This window comes from Panulirus ornatus, chromosome 61, assembly GCF_036320965.1.
Source record: "Panulirus ornatus isolate Po-2019 chromosome 61, ASM3632096v1, whole genome shotgun sequence".
NCBI lineage: Eukaryota > Metazoa > Arthropoda > Malacostraca > Decapoda > Palinuridae > Panulirus > Panulirus ornatus.
In genome coordinates, this window is record NC_092284.1 from 3,237,890 (window position 1) to 3,257,889 (window position 20,000).

Here is a 20,000-nt window from a genome sequence, read left to right on the forward strand (position 1 = left end):
TCATGTACATGTGTATATATGTATATGTCTGTGTGTGTATATATATATATGTATACGTTGACATGGAGAGGTCTGTATATATGCGTGTGTGGACGTGTATGTATATACATGTGTATGGGGGCGGGTTGGGCCATTCTTTCGTCTGTTTCCTTGCGCTACCTCGCTAACGCGGGAGACAGCGACAAAGCAAAATAATAAAAAAAAAATATGTCCATTTATCTCTGTGTGTTTTATGACAAGATTGTCTATACAGTCTGTTACAAAACATTAATATACTTCTTCACCAGGTCTTGTCCAAATCATTGTAACTGTAGAATTACATTTTATTTATGATTATCCACATGTTTCTAAAGTGACTATGACCAGGAGGCATTAGTAATGTGTAAGTGTTTTTGGTAAATTATTTATTAAAGTAATTGTATGATCTTAATCAGATGGACTTATTTTGTGACTTGGATGGAGACAGAGGTAAATCATTTACTTCTTAATGGGTAATTGTGTAGTTAAAAAGTGCTACGGCGTGGAAGTAGGTAGTTAAGGTAAGTAGGGAAGTAGGTAGGTAGGTAAGTAGGGTAGTAGGTAGGAAAGTACGTAGGTCAGTACGACGTGGAAGTAGGTTAAGGTAAGTAGGGAAGTAGGTAGTTAAGGTAAGTAGGGTAGTAGGTAGGTAGGTAAGTAGGGTAATAGGTAGGTAAGTAGGGTAGTAGTTAAGGTAAGTAGGGTAGTAGGTAAGTAGGTATGTCAGTACAACGTGGACTTGGACCTAACACATAATATGTTTGCTGCAGGATGAGTGAATGTGGCGCCTGTGGTCGCCGCTGGGTTGAGCCCCGACTTCTACCATGCCTTCACACCGTGTGCACGCCCTGTCTCCACGCCCGCGCCACGCACATCATCCCCACGCCTAGCACCAACCACGCCAACCCCAGTGGCAAGATCACGCCCACGCCGGGCGTCGACAGCAGGGGGGCGTCGCAGGAACAGGTCCCCCTCCGCACCTGTCCAAGTCCCATGGCTGCGACAGTCGGCCCTATGGGTGCGACAGTCGGCCCCATGGGTGCGACAGGTTCGACAGCCGTCCTGGGTCCCCCAGGCGTGTTCTCCGCGCCCGTCGCCACCACCACCGCTTCCTCGACGAACAGCAGCAGACAGATGAATGGGGAGGGCAGCAGCTGCAGCACACAGGCCTCGCACAGCAGTCTGAGCAGCTGTAACAGCAGTCGGGACGACTCCACAAATTATCCCAGGATCAGCGGCAAGTGTATATATATATATATATATATATATATATATATATATATATATATATATATATATATATATATATATATATGTTCTCTTTAACATTCTAATCTCTTATGTTCGTTCTCATTAATATTAAGACCGCTCACTATGACCACCTGGCCTTTGACCCTTATCTTAAAAGGCCAGTCAGTTGTGTTCAAGGGTCGTGTACCGCCGTGCTCAAGGGTCGTGTACCGTCGTGTTCAAGGGTCGTGTACCGTCGTGTTCAAGGGTCGTGTACCGTCGTGTTCAAGGGTCGTGTACCGTCGTGCTCAAGGATCGTGTACCGTCGTGTTCAAGGGTCGTGTACCGTCGTGTTCAAGGGTCGTGTACCGTCGTGTTCAAGGGTCGTACCGCTTCAGGATAGCAACATAGTATTCAAGAATTTAAACTAACTCTTAATTTTTCAAAACTATTTTTTCCTTTTATAATACATGGAAAAATATCTTTTCTATTACATGTATCTATTACGTGTTATTTTCAGCCAGTTGGAATTTCAGTAACATTTTGGGAAAAATTACCTAAATGATTGTGAAAATTTTGCCACTGTAGGAAATTATTTGAAAAATTCCCGACTAGATTAATTGTGTTATTGCTCCAGTTATGTTATTATTATGTACCGTGAATTATATTAATTTTTTTTCAAAGTTTTAATTGTATATATTTATCTGCCATGAAGATAAACCACGAATATCATATGGGGTCCAACCCCGGCAGGTGACTGACACTCTCTCTCTCTCTCTCTCTCTCTCTCTCTCTCATTTGCGGTGAGCCACACGCGTCAGTCCTGCCTTATTGGGCAAAAAGATATTTCACAATGGGCTTTCACATACACGGCTGAATATTTCTAATTCCTCAGGAAGGATGGCTCATAGTTTTTATTTATTGCTTTTAATGTGACAATTATTTGTGCATTATTCTATGGGTAAATACAAATGCGTTCTAGCGGAGACTCGACTCCGCTCTGCCGCGCATGCGCTGCGGATGTAAACAAAGCAATTTGGAAAATGGGTAATGCGGTTATTCAGGACAATGTCATAGCTTTATATCTACTATTATATGATGATTAAATGAGATAGATAATGTTTATGTGCTGATAGATATACATTTATTTTCTAATTTGTGGATATGTAAAACTTGCCTCAATAAGCAGCAAATTTTACGTCTCCACCGGAAGATATTTTTAAAATACAAGATTAAAATGGACTGTGCTTAAATAGAATATATTATAACTATCTCTTTAGCAACGGAAGCCATTGATTTAACAACGGAGTAAGCTTGCCAACAGCGGATGTAACATACTAGACCGTTTAAACAGACGGGGTCTAATTTACAATACGTCATTTTAAGTGTATCAATTAAGTTAAAAACCTGAATTTACGTGGACAGGAGCGCACAAGACGATGTATGATAGATTTTGACGAATGGCGATGAAATGTGGAATCAAGTCCATGATAGTTAGCTGATATGGCTGGTCTGTTGTGAAGAATTTCTTGTTTTTCGACCATAGGTATTAGGAAAGGTTATTAAAGAGATATAAAACAATATGGTGTATTGAGGGCATTAGCTTAAGATGATTTATGATCATATATGACGTGAAGGAATTAGTTCTCTGTTGATTTTTTCGTATACATGGCATTGCTAACCATTTGAGCACGACGGTAAACGACCCTTAACCATTGTAATGCAGCATGGTGTGTGACGTCATTAGTCAGTCAGCCGTGGTATCTATGTCTATATATATATATATATATATATATATATATATATATAGATAGATAGATAGATAGACAGACAGATAGATAGATAGAAGCAAAATACTATATGTTTTTAAAAGACAGTATTTAGGTAGAAGTTACGTAGTCAAGAAATAATTTCGCCATTTTTCGTAATATTTACCGATGAGACGGATATTATTTAGTAATTTATAGACATCCTACATGCGCTCGTCTTAATTATAACTTAAAGGGTAAGAATTTAATGAGATTTTAGGATATAAAATGAAAATTATGTGATACGGAACCTTGAGGAGGAGGGAGGTGACGTCACAAACATGGCGGCCAGGTCTAGCCATTGACACACCAAACCGTAGAGCAATCGGCGCAGCAGAGGAAGCAGAGGAGATGGTAAAGCTGAGTCATGGAGGAATATCGCCCACGAGGAAGAGCAGGACTAAGGGCAGCAGGAGATAGTGTCCTGGGGGCGCCGCCATGAGAGACGCCATATGTAATTAGGTCCCGAGGGAGCCATTGGGAAAGGGTTAATGGGAGTCACCTTTTCCCCTCTCAGCGCCGTGGCAGAGGTTGAGGCAGGGGTAAGTAAATAGTAAGAAGGGGAAGGGGTAGTCATATATATTCCTTGATATAGTGGCTTAGTAGACGATATTTTGGGTAAAATACGACTAGATAGACCTGGTGTTATGTGTCCTTCCTCCATATAAATTCCCATGTATATAAATTCCTATGTATATATAAACACACGTGTTACTCCTTATCTACACAAGTACATCATTATTTTGTCATATTATGTTTTATATATATTTTTTCTTTCAATTTTGAGTTTATTTTGCCGACAGAACGTAGATTTCACAAGGGGAGGAATGACTTGTTGTTGTTGATCGGTTAGTTGACATTTTCAATGTGTGTCTGGATCACAATGGTATATTAGAGGGTTAGAAATAAAATTCCTTTAAATCGACTAGATGCATTTCGATTTCAGGGAATTTTTTTTTTGGTGGTGCATAGCCCACTGTCCCGCAGGAGCTTTGGGTATGTGAAAATGTCCTGTTTTCAGAGAATATGGTGTGTGTATATGAGCCCATCTGTCAAAACTGATCCAAGTAACTGTATGATTGCGTGGAATATTTCCTATCGTAATGCATAAGCGCACAAATAGCAAAATTCGAAAATTCACTGATTCCACATTTATCCGATCTCCTTCTCACTTAACTTCAACTGTTTCCTTATGTTTTTTCAATTACAACTCCTTTCAAAGTTCTTTTCTAGCAGCAGGTGGACGCGGCATATTTACTGGGTGGCATTCCTCCCAGTACCCTAAAGGAGTGCACCTCTGAGCGAACTGTTATCCTTCCAGTGTTCTTTCTTCATACACCTGTTATCATGCATTTCATCCGAGATGATCAGGACCGGGCCAAGCTGTTGCCTGTGCCGTGTCAAATGCAATAAATAAGAAGTGGAAGAGTCGAGTTGGCGAGCTTTATTAATCTAAGAAATACTAATTTCTAAGATAATTTCGTGAAAGAGTTTTGAAACTTAGAAAAGTTGATACTATACGTATAGTTTTAGTACTTATAGTCCGTTGAGATTGTAGTTTTAAGTAGTTTGTTACGATAAATGAGTCTTTGTGTCCCTCAGTCTTTGTCCTTGTGTTAATTTGTATTAATGATTTTTAAATTTTGAATATTTTAGAAAATCAAGACACTCTACCTCAGGAAAACCATCAGAATCAGACAAACCTACAGCAGCAGCAGCTCACAGCCTCCACAGATTTGGAATCTGTAATTGAACTCCTTACGAATCTGTCTCCAAATTCTTCGAATAACAATCAAACTCCAAAAGTGACCATTACCCCCACACCAGTAATAGATGAATCTCTTACCAAACCTACACCTGTGATACCTAACGAGGATGATGTGCTTTCTCCATCTAGTACACTAGACTCGAGATGTTCGTCAAGGACGAGATCGAGTGGAAGGTCCTCAAGTTGCGAGAGCATTCAGAAAAGTAGAGGTAGGGAAAACTATTTTGATTCCTTGTATAATGAAAGACCACTTATGCATTATATCTGGGGTTGGTAAAACTCATTATTATGCAGAATCTTTGCTCATTTTTTAATTTTTGTCAAGTTTTCTAGGTAATGGGATGGGAAACATCATCATTAATACTACATACTGTACGTGGTAATTGAATGTATCTCAACTGTCCAAGTTTTGCAATCCTGATGAAAGGATGTCTTTTATACTTTAAATATATTTTACTACTTTCAGGGGTGTGGGTTGTGTGGTGTCCTGAGTGTGGATACGAAGCGGAGGTTCCTCCGGGGGGTGTAGAATGCTTTCCCCTCAACTATGTCCTCCAAAAGCAGTTGGTCTTGGAGGCTCTCAATTCATCATCTACCACTGTCTACTGTGACCTTTGCCATGATGGTCAGTGACTGGGTTTAAATGGTGTGTAAATTGGGCATTATTTTGTTACTGTTCTGTGCCGAGATGGTCTTCGGATATAATGGGGTAAAAATGTTATACGAGAGCATGTATGGTGAATATTATGATAGTTTAGCAAACTATGATTTGGACATATATGCCACACATTGTCATTTGCTCTTTCGAGCAGAAAAGGCATCTAGAGAATTGACTACATCTAGTAATGGGCTCTGGTAACATTGTCAGACCTCTTAATGATCATACTGAAAATCTAAAAACATTTATTCTATCATTATTTGTGGAAGGACCTCTGACTTGGTTACAGCATATTGAAAGTATTTTATGCGACATTTTGTCCACCCAAAACCACCATACTTTGTTAAAGTATATGACAAAAATTTCCCCGCAAAATCTGTACAGTGTGAGGACTGACGTCATTTGCTTCTCCTTTCAATGCCGAGTCTGTGTGAGCCCATTTTCCTATTGTACACTTAATGTTTGCATATGATGAATGCATCAAATGAAATACCATTTACCAAGTCTTTCAACCACATTATTAGCTGAGCATTGCTTCTAGCCAATGACTGGTGTAAAACCCTTTGTAGATTTTCTTCAAATTCTATGAAAGCTTCTGGTCATTAAAAAATATATTTTCTTTACTTTGAGAAGATGTGGTTATCACAATAAATTTTCAAGAATCAGTCCAATGTAAGATTTTTACCATATTCTTCATGCACCTTCCTTCCTTCGTACTTTCTCGTTTATTTCTTTTTGAGGGGTCATACTGTATTTGGCATCATGAGGTACATTGTACAGAAAAAACAATTAGGTGTGATTGATGTTCTGAAAATGCACAAGAAATGGATGAATGTTTGTAACATGTTCATCCAGAATTGTGCGGTATTTGACAGCACATTGCCCTTAATTATTATTCGGTATCATATACTTTGTAGCTTTTTATGTATCAAATAGCAAAGGTACTTATGCAGGAGCATAAGTTAGAAGTAGTCTGTAGGAACATTAGGTAGGAGCCTCTGCAAACAATGAACTAGACTTGCCATCTGCCAGTGGCCTGTAAAGGGTGAGGCGCTACAGGCTAAGAAGCGGCATTGCGGTTCACTGGTTATGGACACTGTTGCTATGGCCACCCTGTTGAGGGAGTTTCATTTGGGAACAGGCAGCAGAGATATACATAGATGAACTTATGCAGAGTTTATCTTGCAGATGTGGTGGCTGAGGAACGTTGCGACACCTGTCCTGTGAATCTCTGCAGACTTTGTAGTCATGCCCACACCCGACAGCGACGAACAACTCATCACACTGTCATCTCGTTGCAAGTATGTTGTAAGTTGGTTGTTGCACATTCTGTCTGCTCTTTAGCTTGTGCTTTTTATAGTTTCATTCATATCAGTAATCATCTGCAATTAATAAACAGTATGGTTGCATTTTTCTGAGTATCTGTTTTGTATTGGAGCTGAGGCTCTTTTTATTCCATTCTTTCAATTTTTGGATGAGGCAATCAAGGTATTAAGAGAAGACATTCTGTACAAACATTTGTATTTTTGTATCATTTATTGAAATTCAGAAGTTTTTTCTTGCACGTATTCCATGGGAGTCGTCATGTCTCTTGCACTGTGAGGCCGTTGATAGCATATGGTAATAATCTCTTTACAAACACTTACAGAGTCCTTATTGATTTCTTTCATTTTCATTTACTTTTTCTTTCATCCGAGGTGGCCTGTGGTGATTTATGAAACATAGACATCTCCTTTGAGATGGGGCTGTATTAGATGCTTATGAACTTGGACATTATGCAGGCCTGAATGATGTTTAGCTTGTCTTTTGAAAAATATATTGGTTTACTGATATATCGTACACCAATATGGGCGTATGACTGCATTGGACAAAACTGCATTTGTATTTTTGATGCCATCGGAAATATAAGTGTTACTCTGACTCTTGTTAGAAATTTTGACATTAGAAGCCAGGTATTGGGCGACTTTTTGTTCTATTAATAAGATATAAGGTAACTTTAGTTTTATAAGATATGAGGAAACTCTACATTCTTACGCCTATTCAAGTGAATGCTATATTGATGATTTTCTTTGTTTTTTGTTTTCTTTCTAGAAAGGTGAGTAATCCATGGCTGAGGGAATACTGTAAATGCTTAATTGGTCTTAGTGAGTTGTTTAGAAAGTTTTGATAACATGTTTCAGTAAAAATACATTTGTCTGAACTATAGCAACTCAACAGGAGGCTAGAACTCGTGGCATTCGGGAGGTAGCACACACTCTCGTTTGTGCAACGCATGGGGAAGGAGAGGTAGGATGGTGGTGTCGTGAGTGCCATGAGCCACTTTGTGCTGCGTGTCTTGCCACCCTTCATCGTGGACACTCGACTGTTACTGTTGATCAGGAGGCTCCTCAGGCACGAAGAAATCTTACAGCGTTATTCGACCAGGCATCATCCAGGTTACTATTATTAATTTTTTATAATTAAGGATGTATCTATATCTTGAATCCCCTTCTCATTGTGCTTACTGTCATTAGGGATCCGTAGCTTAAGGCAAAATTTACATATCTGCAGCATGATGCCTTGCGTGGTGAGAATGAATCATTTCGTTACTACCATCCACCTTGGGAGGGATGTGCAATAGTGTTTCATCATTTTCAGGGCTATGTATATCAGTGGATTTATACAGTGCTTTGAACTTCATATATGTGACTTGGAATGATTCCTCCTTTCTTGTCCATTTATTTAGATGTATATTTATTCTGGTGGGGAAAAGAAGAGTATGGTCAAGGAATGAAAAGCTGAGAATTTTTTTTGCTTTGAATTTGAAGATTACCTTTATTGCTTTGTGTGTTATTGCTCTTTTGCATATATTTGTTCTGCCGTCCTCATAAGAAGCTGTGCATGTGCCTGTTAACAAATACTCGTTTTTAAAAGTTGGGAATGAAAGTGAAAGCCACATGCTTCGTATATTAACAAGATTATTTGAGGAGAGGTACAGTGCTTGGTGTAATTAAGCTTACATTGTGCTGAATCTCTCTTACTAACATTTCTTTGTAAAAAACTTGAACAGTAAGTCAGTTTTAAGAAACTAGGGAAAACGCTGACGTGTTACCATGTATTCCTCAGAATGAATGACCTCTTAAGTACTGTCGAGGATCTCACTGGAGCAGCCACAAGAGTGCAGCAGCGAGGTCGAGTTGTCAGTGACCAAGTCAATGCATTTATAGACGATTACATTATGGCTCTAGAAGAACACAGACATACACTGCTCAGACAGGTTAGTGAAATTCCAGCTGAAAGTTTAATAGAATACTCCTTTAATAGTTAAAAAAAAGAATGAAATAAGTATTTCAGAAGTGTAGTTAACCCCATAACTGCTCCCTGCATCATAGGATGAGATATGATGCTCGTGCTCCATGTGTCGTATGACATTTTTGTTCATGAAAATAAAGTTCTGCCAGTGTAAGAGATGTATAGATGTAAGCAGATTATACATTGTCTGTATTATTTATGAAATATGTGTTGTGATAAGTTAAAATTGCATCATTGGTATTCGTGGAAAATTTTAAATTATCTCTGACGAAAAAAAATCATTAGGTTTGTAATTGTTTGTCAAAAGAAATCATTATTATCGTATCCACTTAACCTACGTAGATATTGAGCATCCATACCAAAATCTCAGACCCCCCCCAGTCCGCTCAGCATCATCCTATGCATAGATAAAGTGGGGTATTATCTTGAATAATGTATGATATAGACATATTCTAAAAGGAGGAAACTTTTTTCTTTTCACACTGGGGAAGGGTAATTCCCAAGGAATTGCTCAATGAAAGGATTAAAAAGTAGGCACAGCTAATACTTACAGCTTAGTATTTGAGAAAATTTTCTTTTGGCTATGATGCTTTTTGTGCATGGTCAGGTGGATATACAGTAGAAGCATCAACATTGTCATTGCCAGTGAAGCCATATGATGGTCATGATCATAGAAATTTGCACAGGGTATGACCCTTGAATGCACTTCATGGCGGTGCAAGTATCTTGGGATGAGTTACTTCAATAGAGCCTCTTGTTACAGGTTAGCCTACTGAGTATTCGTAGAGGAATCTCTGTATTTTTTTTTTTTATGATGTTGCCTTGCTAAGATGAGAAGAGCAGACAAGTATGAAAATGGAATTATCACTGTTACTTGCTTCCGAGCTTTCTCTCCTCAACCTTTCTCATGGGTACTGTTTTTCCCATAAAACTGATGTGTGCTTCTTTTATGTGGTTGATTAGTATTTTTGGCCGGACTGTAAGATCACATAAGTCAAAACACTTTTCCAGATTGCTTTGCAGTATGAATTTTAAGGCGAGGCTAAAGCAGATTGGTATAGTCACTTCCATACCTACACAGTTCTTGAGAACAGGTGTTAACATTTCATTGGAGAGAGAACTCGTGTGTTATTAAATCATGCTAGTAGATGCCATCTTGTCCCAGGCTCTCTCTGGCCCCTTGGCATCAGATTCCATGTATTTTTAGATTTACATTCTTGCACTTTCAGGTATTTCAAGTGATGCAGCACTCGATAGAGGGATTAAGTGCTCTTTTGCCATGGTAATGGGTATTGGCACTTTGTGAACCTTAATGTGAACTGCTTTATTTCGTATATAATTGTATCAAAGATCATATCCATAGCATTGATCAGTTGTGCAAGGCTTTGGTGCCTTCCGAAGAGGCTTCCCAATTCATTATAGATTTTTTTCATTTGTCTCTGTATCCTCTCTAATGCCTTATTGATTTACATCCCGTGGTATTTTGCAAATGAATTGTGTAATCACTAATTTTGAATATTAATTTCTCGTTGAAGTAATTCATTCCTCTGTAATATATCCTTCTCTTGTGTGCTTCATTGTCTTGCTTTGAATGCTCAAGTCTGTAATTGCTAAACTTCTTTGATGTTACGATTCACATATGTTTTTATTTACCTTCAGAATCCACAGGTTCTGCTTAATATGCAAAGGCAGGCTATTTTCTCACTGTAGGTGCGCCAAGCGTGCGAACGTGCTCAGCGAGGCATTGTAACAGAGTCCCAGCGAGCAGGGCAGACAGCCTCTTGGTTAAGACAGGGTTGTGACCTCACTCATGATCTTCTCCATCATGCTGGAGATGCTGAGGTTCTTGCGCTTGCTCATCTTGTCACTCGCAGATTACAGGCAAGTTGTCCAAAGAGATTTTATTGCAATGCACAATTTCCTTCAGGATTTGTGTTTTTCATGCTTAGGTTTTGAATAATGAATGTTGAAGTAAAATCTACATTGCTATATAACTGTTACCTTAGTACAGCTGAATTTCATTAACCTGTATCAAGTGATTCCTGTGATATTTATAGTCTTCACAAAGTTAATAATCTTTAATTTATGAGGGGTGGACTTGTTTAAACCTAGTACATTATTTGAATCCAGTTTACTTTTACATAGCTTCTGTTGTGCATATGTTATTTATATGATGAGTAGCAATGACATGTAGCCTTTCGAATCACTCGCACATCTACTTCGTTGGGTCAAATTGATGTTCAGTATTATCATAAAACTACCATCTTATTAGATTCATTTTGTGGTGAATTAGAGAAATTTGTTATTCATTTGACAGTCGTTGTTGAGTGAGCAAGTGAAAAGTTGGATGCGGTGGGAGAGATTAGCACTTCTTCGTGAACATCGGGCAGCTAAAGTGAGGGGTCATCGCATCCATGGTGTGATTGCCGATACTCCAGCTGATCCTGCAAACTCTAGACTGAAGCCCTGTGAGTTTAGGACTTCTTTATGTATGATATATTCTTGTTGAATTTGCCCCATTTATGTCCAGCATGGGCTCATACCTTTGATGGCCCTTTCCCTAATCTTGTGTTTGAAATATAATTCCAACAGATAGGTCTTGAATGTAATATTAACATTAAAACCAGCATGATTAGAATTGCATGCTTTATTTTCAAATAAAGCTCAGTAATGTATGCGAATGTATTTTCATCAGGTGACTAGAATTAAAGTGAGCTTGCAAGAATTGGTTTTGATTGGACGTAGGAGATATTTTACTGATGATGTTGCTTGCCTCCCATCACACATTGTGTACCTTGAATAACGTCGGTTAAACGTTTTGTATAATCTCGGTTTGTATCATGGCCTCGTGTACATACATGCCAGGGTGTCTTCTCAGTCAGTCGGTTAAGTAAGTGTACCTTTGCATTTTTTTTTTTTTTTTTTTAGGAACATAGATTACATGGTAAACCCTGAAAATAGTTGTATAGTCTTTCTATTCTTCCCCCCCCCCCTCCCCCCACACATACACACACACACACACACACAAAAAGTACCACAAATGACCTGTTCTGGTAACTTGTAGCAATCTGTGCAAGTTCAGCTAGATGGTAACACTATACTCCAGGTTTTTCCACCTGGCAGGCTCCAGTAATGTCTTTCATGGTGTTTTACATCAATATTTTACGTTGTAAACTGGTGACTATTGGTAGTCTATTGTTTTTGATAATTTTTTGGGCCACAGTGTAATTGCATTATTTTTTTAGGGGGATGGGGACATTTACCATGTGACCTCTTTCTTTGTGAACCGGTTTCTCGTCTGTTCCATTCCCATTTTTCAAGTAATAGATCAGATGCGTACATACATGCCATACTTGTTTTAGTAGTTCCTATTTATGTACTATGCAAGTTATACTCCTAGATGATACCTGGTCTAAACATATGAGCTCGTGCTTTCACACATTTTCTAGGGTCAGAAAAGCTCCTTGGGTATCAAAAATTTCCTATGCACATACAGTATGTGAATTGTAAGCTTTATTGCATGTATTTACCTACCAGAAGTCTCAAAATGCTAACAGATTTTTGTTTCTTCCCAGGTCTATTGTATAATCATTAAAATACATTTCTCGTCTCCAGTATGTGATGTTACCAATTTAGTCGTAGGGACAAGAGCAACAGCACTAGTGGTAGCACGTGATGTTGATGGTCAGCCAATAACTCACGGTGGTGAAGAAATCTCTGCCACTGTCCTCAATCGAGATGGAACCTCTTTGTAAGCATTTCAGTACAAATTGGATACAAATCATTAAATCCACTTTTATGTTGTTTTCTAATCTGAGCTTGGATTATCGTGTTCAGTGCAGGATTAGATTTTGGTTTCCAATTTAACTCCTTTTTACAAGTTTCATGTTTTAAGTTTACTCATTTAACGAAAAAGAAATCTGCCGCTCTGATAGTTTGACTTGCATTGCATATTACAAAATTGTAAAATGGAAATGATAAGTGCAAGTTATGGGAGGGCATGGAAGGTTTGGTATGGATGGCAACGAGTGATAATTATCTGGGAAGAGGAAAAGAAGAATGTGCAATTCTGCCATCACCAAGAGTGTGGGAGGATGTTCTAGAGCATGGATGGAATGGATCAAGAATAGTGTGGGTGAAAGGAAAGATTGGGATTGTGAAGTATGCATGGAAATGTGTGTATACACCGGTGAATGTGAAGCCTGTACATGGTAACAATGAAATGAAGCAAAGGAGAAGGAAAGAATACAAAATATGTAAGTGGAATGGTAAGAAGTTGATAGAGGAATGCAAAGAGTAGGTAAAAATTTTGGAGGAAAGTTAAAAGTGAAAAGTATCATGATTTTAAGCAGTAAGGAAGAAGTAGGTCTTGACAGATAAATTATTTCCAGCCATTTGTTTTTATTAAAAAATGGGATTTTTACAATTAATGCCCCACACATTATAATATTTCTGTTGCATGCAATCTGTCGATCTATCTTATAGATGCTTCCAGATAGGAACACTCGTCCTACAGGTTAGGCAAGATTTATTAGATAAGGACTTGTTATTTTCTCAGTTGTGTAACAGAAAATATATGTGTAGTTGAATATATTTGATTTAAGAATTAAAGACAATATGAATTTCTTGCAGGTGTGGTTGCTCAGTCCGGGATCGTGAGGATGGGTCTTATGAAGTCATCTTTAGTCCCCCAGTTCCAGCAGCAGCAGTTTTACATGTTACTATCCAGGGTTCTCATCTACAGGTGAACCAAAGTTTACATGCTAAAGATTATTAGAGAATTTTTGGACGAGTTCTACTTATCACTAACCCACTGTGGTTATCAATTACTGAACAGTATTTACAGTAGTTTTACTTCCCAGGATCTCCACATTTATCTTATGAGTCGTGCTCTCACACACTCGGGAATCAGTTGTCAGGTGTAACCATACATTGCGTAGGTTAGCAATCAAATTTGAGAAGTAGGTAGTAGTGTGTACTGCATGGTCAGGTATATCCATACGTTGCACAGATAAATGATCAAATTTGAGAATTAGGTAGTAGTTGGTAGGAAGCCACTGACAATGGAGGTATATTATGGGTACCACCTGTATGGGTATTGGGAGGATTAGTGATAGCTGTATAGTGAGCCAACACTTTAGTGGTTGTCAGGTTACACTCCTCTGACTTAAGTTGCTGTCTTTTCTTTCTTCCTTACCCCACATGTGGAGTAGCGCCATTTTGTCCTTGAGCATACACCCTTGACAACACTTAACTCGCACCGCTCATTCTTTGTAGCACTATGCACTAGCCCTGCCTTTTGGCAAATTGCTAGGAGTAATAGACAGGAGTGAGTAGGAACATTTAGGTAGGAGCATTAGGTACAAGTAACAAGTAGGAACGTGAGGAAGAGCTTTAGGTAATAATCAGTTGGAACGTTAGGTTAGAGCCTCTTCAGACACTGCACTCGACTTGCCATCTACTAGTGGTCTGTTAAGGTCAAGACACGAAAGGTTAAGAAGTGGCACTGGAGTTTACTAGTTGTGGAGACTATTGCTGCGGACATCCCCTTGAGGGAGTTCCAGGGGAAAAACTCGAGTCATAGATATAGACAGACAGAAATTGGATGTTAAAGACGTCCTCATATGTATACATCAAAGAGAAGTGACATAATGCATTACCAAACTCTGCCAGCTTGTAGTTAAGCTGCAAATGAAAAGTCACCTTTGGTAAGGTAATGGTATTATCACATTCCTGTCAAAGACCTTTTCATGCCAAAAGTCCTTCCTTTTCTTGCTACCAAGGCCTTAAAGCTGCATGAACCCTTGGAGAAGGGGTCCAGGGGTTATGCAACAACAAATGATACGAGCAATTTTTACCCATAGGGAAGTCCCCTGGAGGTCATGATTACTTCTGCATCAGGCATCTGTAATGTGGCTAGTGAAGATCATAATAATAAGGAAGCAAATTTAGCTTCTGCTGGTCGACGACACACTGGTGTTTTCCATTGCTGTACTTTCTGCTCAAGTGGTGGTGATAAGACTGCGACATGTGCGTGTGCAGCGACAATGCCAGGTTGGTGGAAACTTGTGTTTATGATATCCATACACTCGCTTTGTGCTATTCGTGAATCATGTGCATGTACGTCATCATAAATGATTTATAAGCATTTAGAAGACCATCAATTTTTTTTTCTCATTTAATTAAATGTAATAAAAGGCTTCTTTGCCTGAAATAATAATGTATAGTATTAAGCAGTACTTCCTAGGGTCAACATAATAATTGTTAACATGGAATATATCAAACATCATAATTGAAAATATAATTACATAGTGGTCTGATGTATTTGGGCTCCCAAATCCTATTCAGCATGAAAGCTACAACACACACATCGATTTTTAATGAAATCTATATTTCTTTAAAAAAAAAAAAGCTAAACTGCAGGAAATAATTTGAGTAATTTTCAAGCCATTTTGATTTTCAGAATTGGATTATAACATAATAAAAGGCTTCTCAACCTACATATTGTTAAATATTCTGTAATGCTTACTAGGGACAACATGATGAATAATTGTGAATAGTCTATTATTAGATATATATACATAAACTTCCACACAGGCATACATACATACCTATACATTTCAACGTATACATACACACATACACGTGTACATATTCATACTTCTTGCCTCCCTCCATTCTTGCCACACATGATATAGTAACCCCCTCCCCAAGTGCGTGCACAAGGTATTGTTAGGAAAAGACAACAAAGACCACATTCATTCACACTGTCTCTAGCTGTCATGTGTAATGCACCAAAACCACAGCTCCCTTTGCACATCCAGGCCCCACAGAACTTTCCATGGTTTACCCCAAACGCTTCACATGCCCTGGTTTAATCCATTGACAGCACGTCGACCCCGGTATACCACATCGTTCCAATTCGCTCTATTCCATGCACGCCTTTCACTCTCCTGTATGTTCAGGCCCTGATCGCTCAAAATCTCTTCCACTCCTTCCACCCACCTCCAGTTTGGTCTCCCACTTCTCGTTCCCTCTATTTCTGACACATATATCCTCTTTGTCAATCTTTCCTCACTCATTCTCTCCATGTAACCAAACCATTTCAAAACACCCTCTTCTGCTCTCTCAACCACACTTTTTATCATGTCTCTTTTATCCTTTCATTACTTTCTCGAACAAACCACCTCACACCAGATATTGTCCTCAAACGTTTAATTTCTAGCTTATCCACCCTCCTCCACACAACCCTATCTGTAGCCCATGCCTCGCAACATTATAACATTGTTAAAACCACTATTCCTTCAAACATGCCCATTTTTGCTTTCCAAGATAACGTTCTCACCTTTCACACATTCTTCAACGCTCCCAGAACCTTCGCCCCCTCCCCCACCCTGTTACTCGCTTCCGCTTCCATGGTTCCATTCACTGCTAAAACGCTTCACTTCCTCCGGTTTTTCTCCATTCGACTTACCTCCCAATTAACTTGTCCCTCAACCTTACTCTTATTCACATTTACTCTTAGCTTTCTTATTTCACACACTTTCCAGATGAAGGTGAATGTTTTGGAAATGAAAGTGTTTCTGGACAATATATGGTATGAGGTGCTTTGATCAAGTAAGTAATGTAAAGGTAAGAAAAGTGGTAATAAAAAGTGTGGTTGAGAGAGCATAAGTTATATATATATATTTCTATATATGTATATATATACGTATATACCTAAACATGTATACGTAAACATACGTATATGTATATATACATACGTATGCATGTATACTTGTGCATATACGTATATGTACGTACATATGTATACCTATACATTTTTTTTTTTTTTTTTTATATACTTTGTCGCTGTCTCCTGCGTTTGCGAGGTAGCGCAAGGAAACAGATGAAAGAAATGGCCCAACCCCCCCCCATACACATGTATATACATACGTCCACACATGCAAATATACATACCTACACAGCTTTCCATGGTTTACCCCAGACGCTTCACATGCCTTGATTCAATCCACTGACAGCACGTCAACCCCGGTATACCACATCGCTCCAATTCACTCTATTCCTTGCCCTCCTTTCACCCTCCTGCATGTTCAGGCCCCGATCACACAAAATCTTTTTCACTCCATCTTTCCACCTCCAATTTGGTCTCCCTCTTCTCCTTGCTCCCTCCACCTCCAACACATATATCCTCTTGGTCAATCTTTCCTCACTCATCCTCTCCATGTGCCCAAACCACTTCAAAACACCCTCTTCTGCTCTCTCAACCACGCTCTTTTTATTTCCACACATCTCTCTTACCCTTACGTTACTCACTCGATCAAACCACCTCACACACATTGTCCTCAAACATCTCATTTCCAGCACATCCATCCTCCTGCGCACAACTCTATCCATAGCCCACGCCTCGCAACCATACAACATTGTTGGAACCACTATTCCTTCAAACATACCCATTTTTGCTTTCCGAGATAATGTTCTCGACTTCCACACATTCTTCAAGGCCCCCAGAATTTTCGCCCCCTCCCCCACCCTATGATCCACTTCCGCTTCCATGGTTCCATCCGCTGCCAGATCCACTCCCAGATATCTAAAACACTTCACTTCCTCCAGTTTTTCTCCATTCAAACTCGCCTCCCAATTGACTTGACCCTCAACCCTACTGTACCTAATAACCTTGCTCTTATTCACATTTACTCTTAACTTTCTTCTTCCACACACTTTACCAAACTCAGTCACCAGCTTCTGCAGTTTCTCACATGAATCAGCCACCAGCGCTGTATCATCAGCGAACAACAACTGACTCACTTCCCAGCTCTCTCATCCCCAACAGACTTCATACTTGCCCCTCTTTCCAAAACTCTTGCATTTACCTCCCTAACAACCCCATCCATAAACAAATTAAACAACCATGGAGACATCACACACCCCTGCCGCAAACCTACATTCACTGAGGACCAATCACTTTCCTCTCTTCCTACACGTACACATGCCTTACATCCTCAATAAAAACTTTTCACTGCTTCTAACAACTTTCCTCCCACACCATATATTCTTAATACCTTCCACAGAGCATCTCTATCAACTCTATCATATGCCTTCTCCAGATCCATAAATGCTACATACAAATCCATTTGCTTTTCTAAGTATTTCTCACATACATTCTTCAAAGCAAACACCTGATCCACACATCCTCTACCACTTCTGAAACCACACTGCTCTTCCCCAATCTGATGCTCTGTACATGCCTTCACCCTCTCAATCAATACCCTCCCATATAATTTACCAGGAATACTCAACAAACTTATACCTCTGTAATTTGAGCACTCACTCTTATCCCCTTTGCCTTTGTACAATGGCACTATGCACTCATTCCGCCAATCCTCAGGCACCTCACCGTGAGTCATACATACATTAAATAACCTTACCAACCAGTCAACAATACAGTCACCCCCTTTTATAATAAATTCCATTGCAATACCATCCAAACCTGCTGCCTTGCCGGCTTTCATCTTCCGCAAAGCTTTTACTACCTCTTCTCTGTTTACCAAATCATTTTCCCTAACCCTCTCACTTTGCACACCACCTCGACCAAAACACCCTATATCTGCCACTCTATCATCAAACACATTCAACAAACCTTCAAAATACTCACTCCATCTCCTTCTCACATCACCACTACTTATCACCTCCCCATTTGCGCCCTTCACTGAAGTTCCCATTCGCTCCCTTGTCTTACGCACTTTATTTACCTCCTTCCAGAACATCTTTTATTCTCCCTAAAATTTAATGATACTCTCTCACCCCAACTCTCATTTGCCCTTTTTTTTCACCTCTTGCACCTTTCTCTTGACCTCCTGTCTCTTTCTTTTATACGTCTCCCACTCAATTGCATTTTTTCCCTGCAAAAATCGTCCAAATGCCTCTCTCTTCTCTTTCACTAATACTCTTACTTCTTCATCCCACCACTCACTACCCTTTCTAATCAACCCACCTCCCACTCTTCTCATGCCACAAGCATCTTTTGCGCAATCCATCACTGATTCCCTAAATACATCCCATTCCTCCCCCACTCCCCTTACTTCCATTGTTCTCACCTTTTTCCATTCTGTACTCAGTCTCTCCTGGTACTTCCTCACACAAGTCTCCTTCCCAAGCTCACTTACTCTCACCACCCTCTTCACCCCAACATTCACTCTTTTTTTCTGAAAACCCATACAAATCTTTACCTTAGCCTCCACAAGATAATGATCAGACATCCCTCCAGTTGCACCTCTCAGCACATTAACATCCAAAAGTCTCTCTTTTGCGCGCCTGTCAATTAACACGTAATCCAATAGCGCTCTCTGGCCATCTCTCCTACTTACATAAGTATACTTATGTATATCTTGCTTTTTAAACCAGGTATTCCCAATCATCAGTCCTTTTTCAGCACATAAATCTACAAGCTCTTCACCATTTCCATTTACAACACTGAACACCTCATGTATACCAATTATTCCCTCGACTATATATATATATATATATATATATATATATATATATATATATATATATATATATATATATATTTATCCCTGGGGATAGGGGATTAAGAATACTTCCCACGTATTCCCTGCGTGTCGTAGGAGGCGACTAAAAGGGGAGGGAGCGGGGGGCTGGAAATCCTCCCCTCTCGTTTTTTTTTTTTTTTTTTTTTTTTTTTCCCAAAAGAAGGAACAGAGAATTGGGCCAGGTGAGGGTATTCCCTCAAAGGCCCAGTCCTCTGTTCTTAACGCTACCTCGCTAATGCGGGAAATGGCGAATAGTTTGAAAGAAAAAGATATATATATTATATATATAATATATATATATATATATATATATATATATATATATATATATATATATTAAAAAAATATATATATATATATTTATTTTTTTTTTTTATTATACTTTGTCGCTGTCTCCCGCGTTTGCGAGGTAGCACAAGGAAACAGACGAAAGAAATGGCCCAACCCCCCCCCCCATACACATGTATATACATACGTCCACACACGCAAATATACATACCTACACAGCTTTCCATGGTTTACCCCAGACGCTTCACATGCCTTGATTCAATCCACTGACAGCACATCAACCCCGGTATACCACATCGCTCCAATTCACTCTATTCCTTGCCCTCCTTTCACCCTCCTGCATGTTCAGGCCCCGATCACACAAATCTTTTTCACTCCATCTTTCC

The 20,000-nt window shown here is 39.2% G+C and overlaps 1 protein-coding gene across 1 annotated transcript in view; it reads left to right on the forward strand.

Moving 5' to 3' along the window:
* Positions 1 to 20,000, forward strand: part of LOC139767427 (uncharacterized) — a 53,799-nt gene that overhangs the window by 17,675 nt on the left and 16,124 nt on the right. Inside the window, exons 3-13 of the mRNA XM_071696802.1 lie at positions 789 to 1,255; positions 4,713 to 5,033; positions 5,291 to 5,449; positions 6,671 to 6,783; positions 7,700 to 7,917; positions 8,588 to 8,738; positions 10,484 to 10,654; positions 11,091 to 11,241; positions 12,389 to 12,524; positions 13,406 to 13,517; positions 14,638 to 14,827. Coding sequence (XP_071552903.1) covers positions 789 to 1,255; positions 4,713 to 5,033; positions 5,291 to 5,449; positions 6,671 to 6,783; positions 7,700 to 7,917; positions 8,588 to 8,738; positions 10,484 to 10,654; positions 11,091 to 11,241; positions 12,389 to 12,524; positions 13,406 to 13,517; positions 14,638 to 14,827 — 2,189 coding nt within the window. The remainder of the gene's footprint in view (positions 1 to 788; positions 1,256 to 4,712; positions 5,034 to 5,290; positions 5,450 to 6,670; positions 6,784 to 7,699; positions 7,918 to 8,587; positions 8,739 to 10,483; positions 10,655 to 11,090; positions 11,242 to 12,388; positions 12,525 to 13,405; positions 13,518 to 14,637; positions 14,828 to 20,000) is intronic.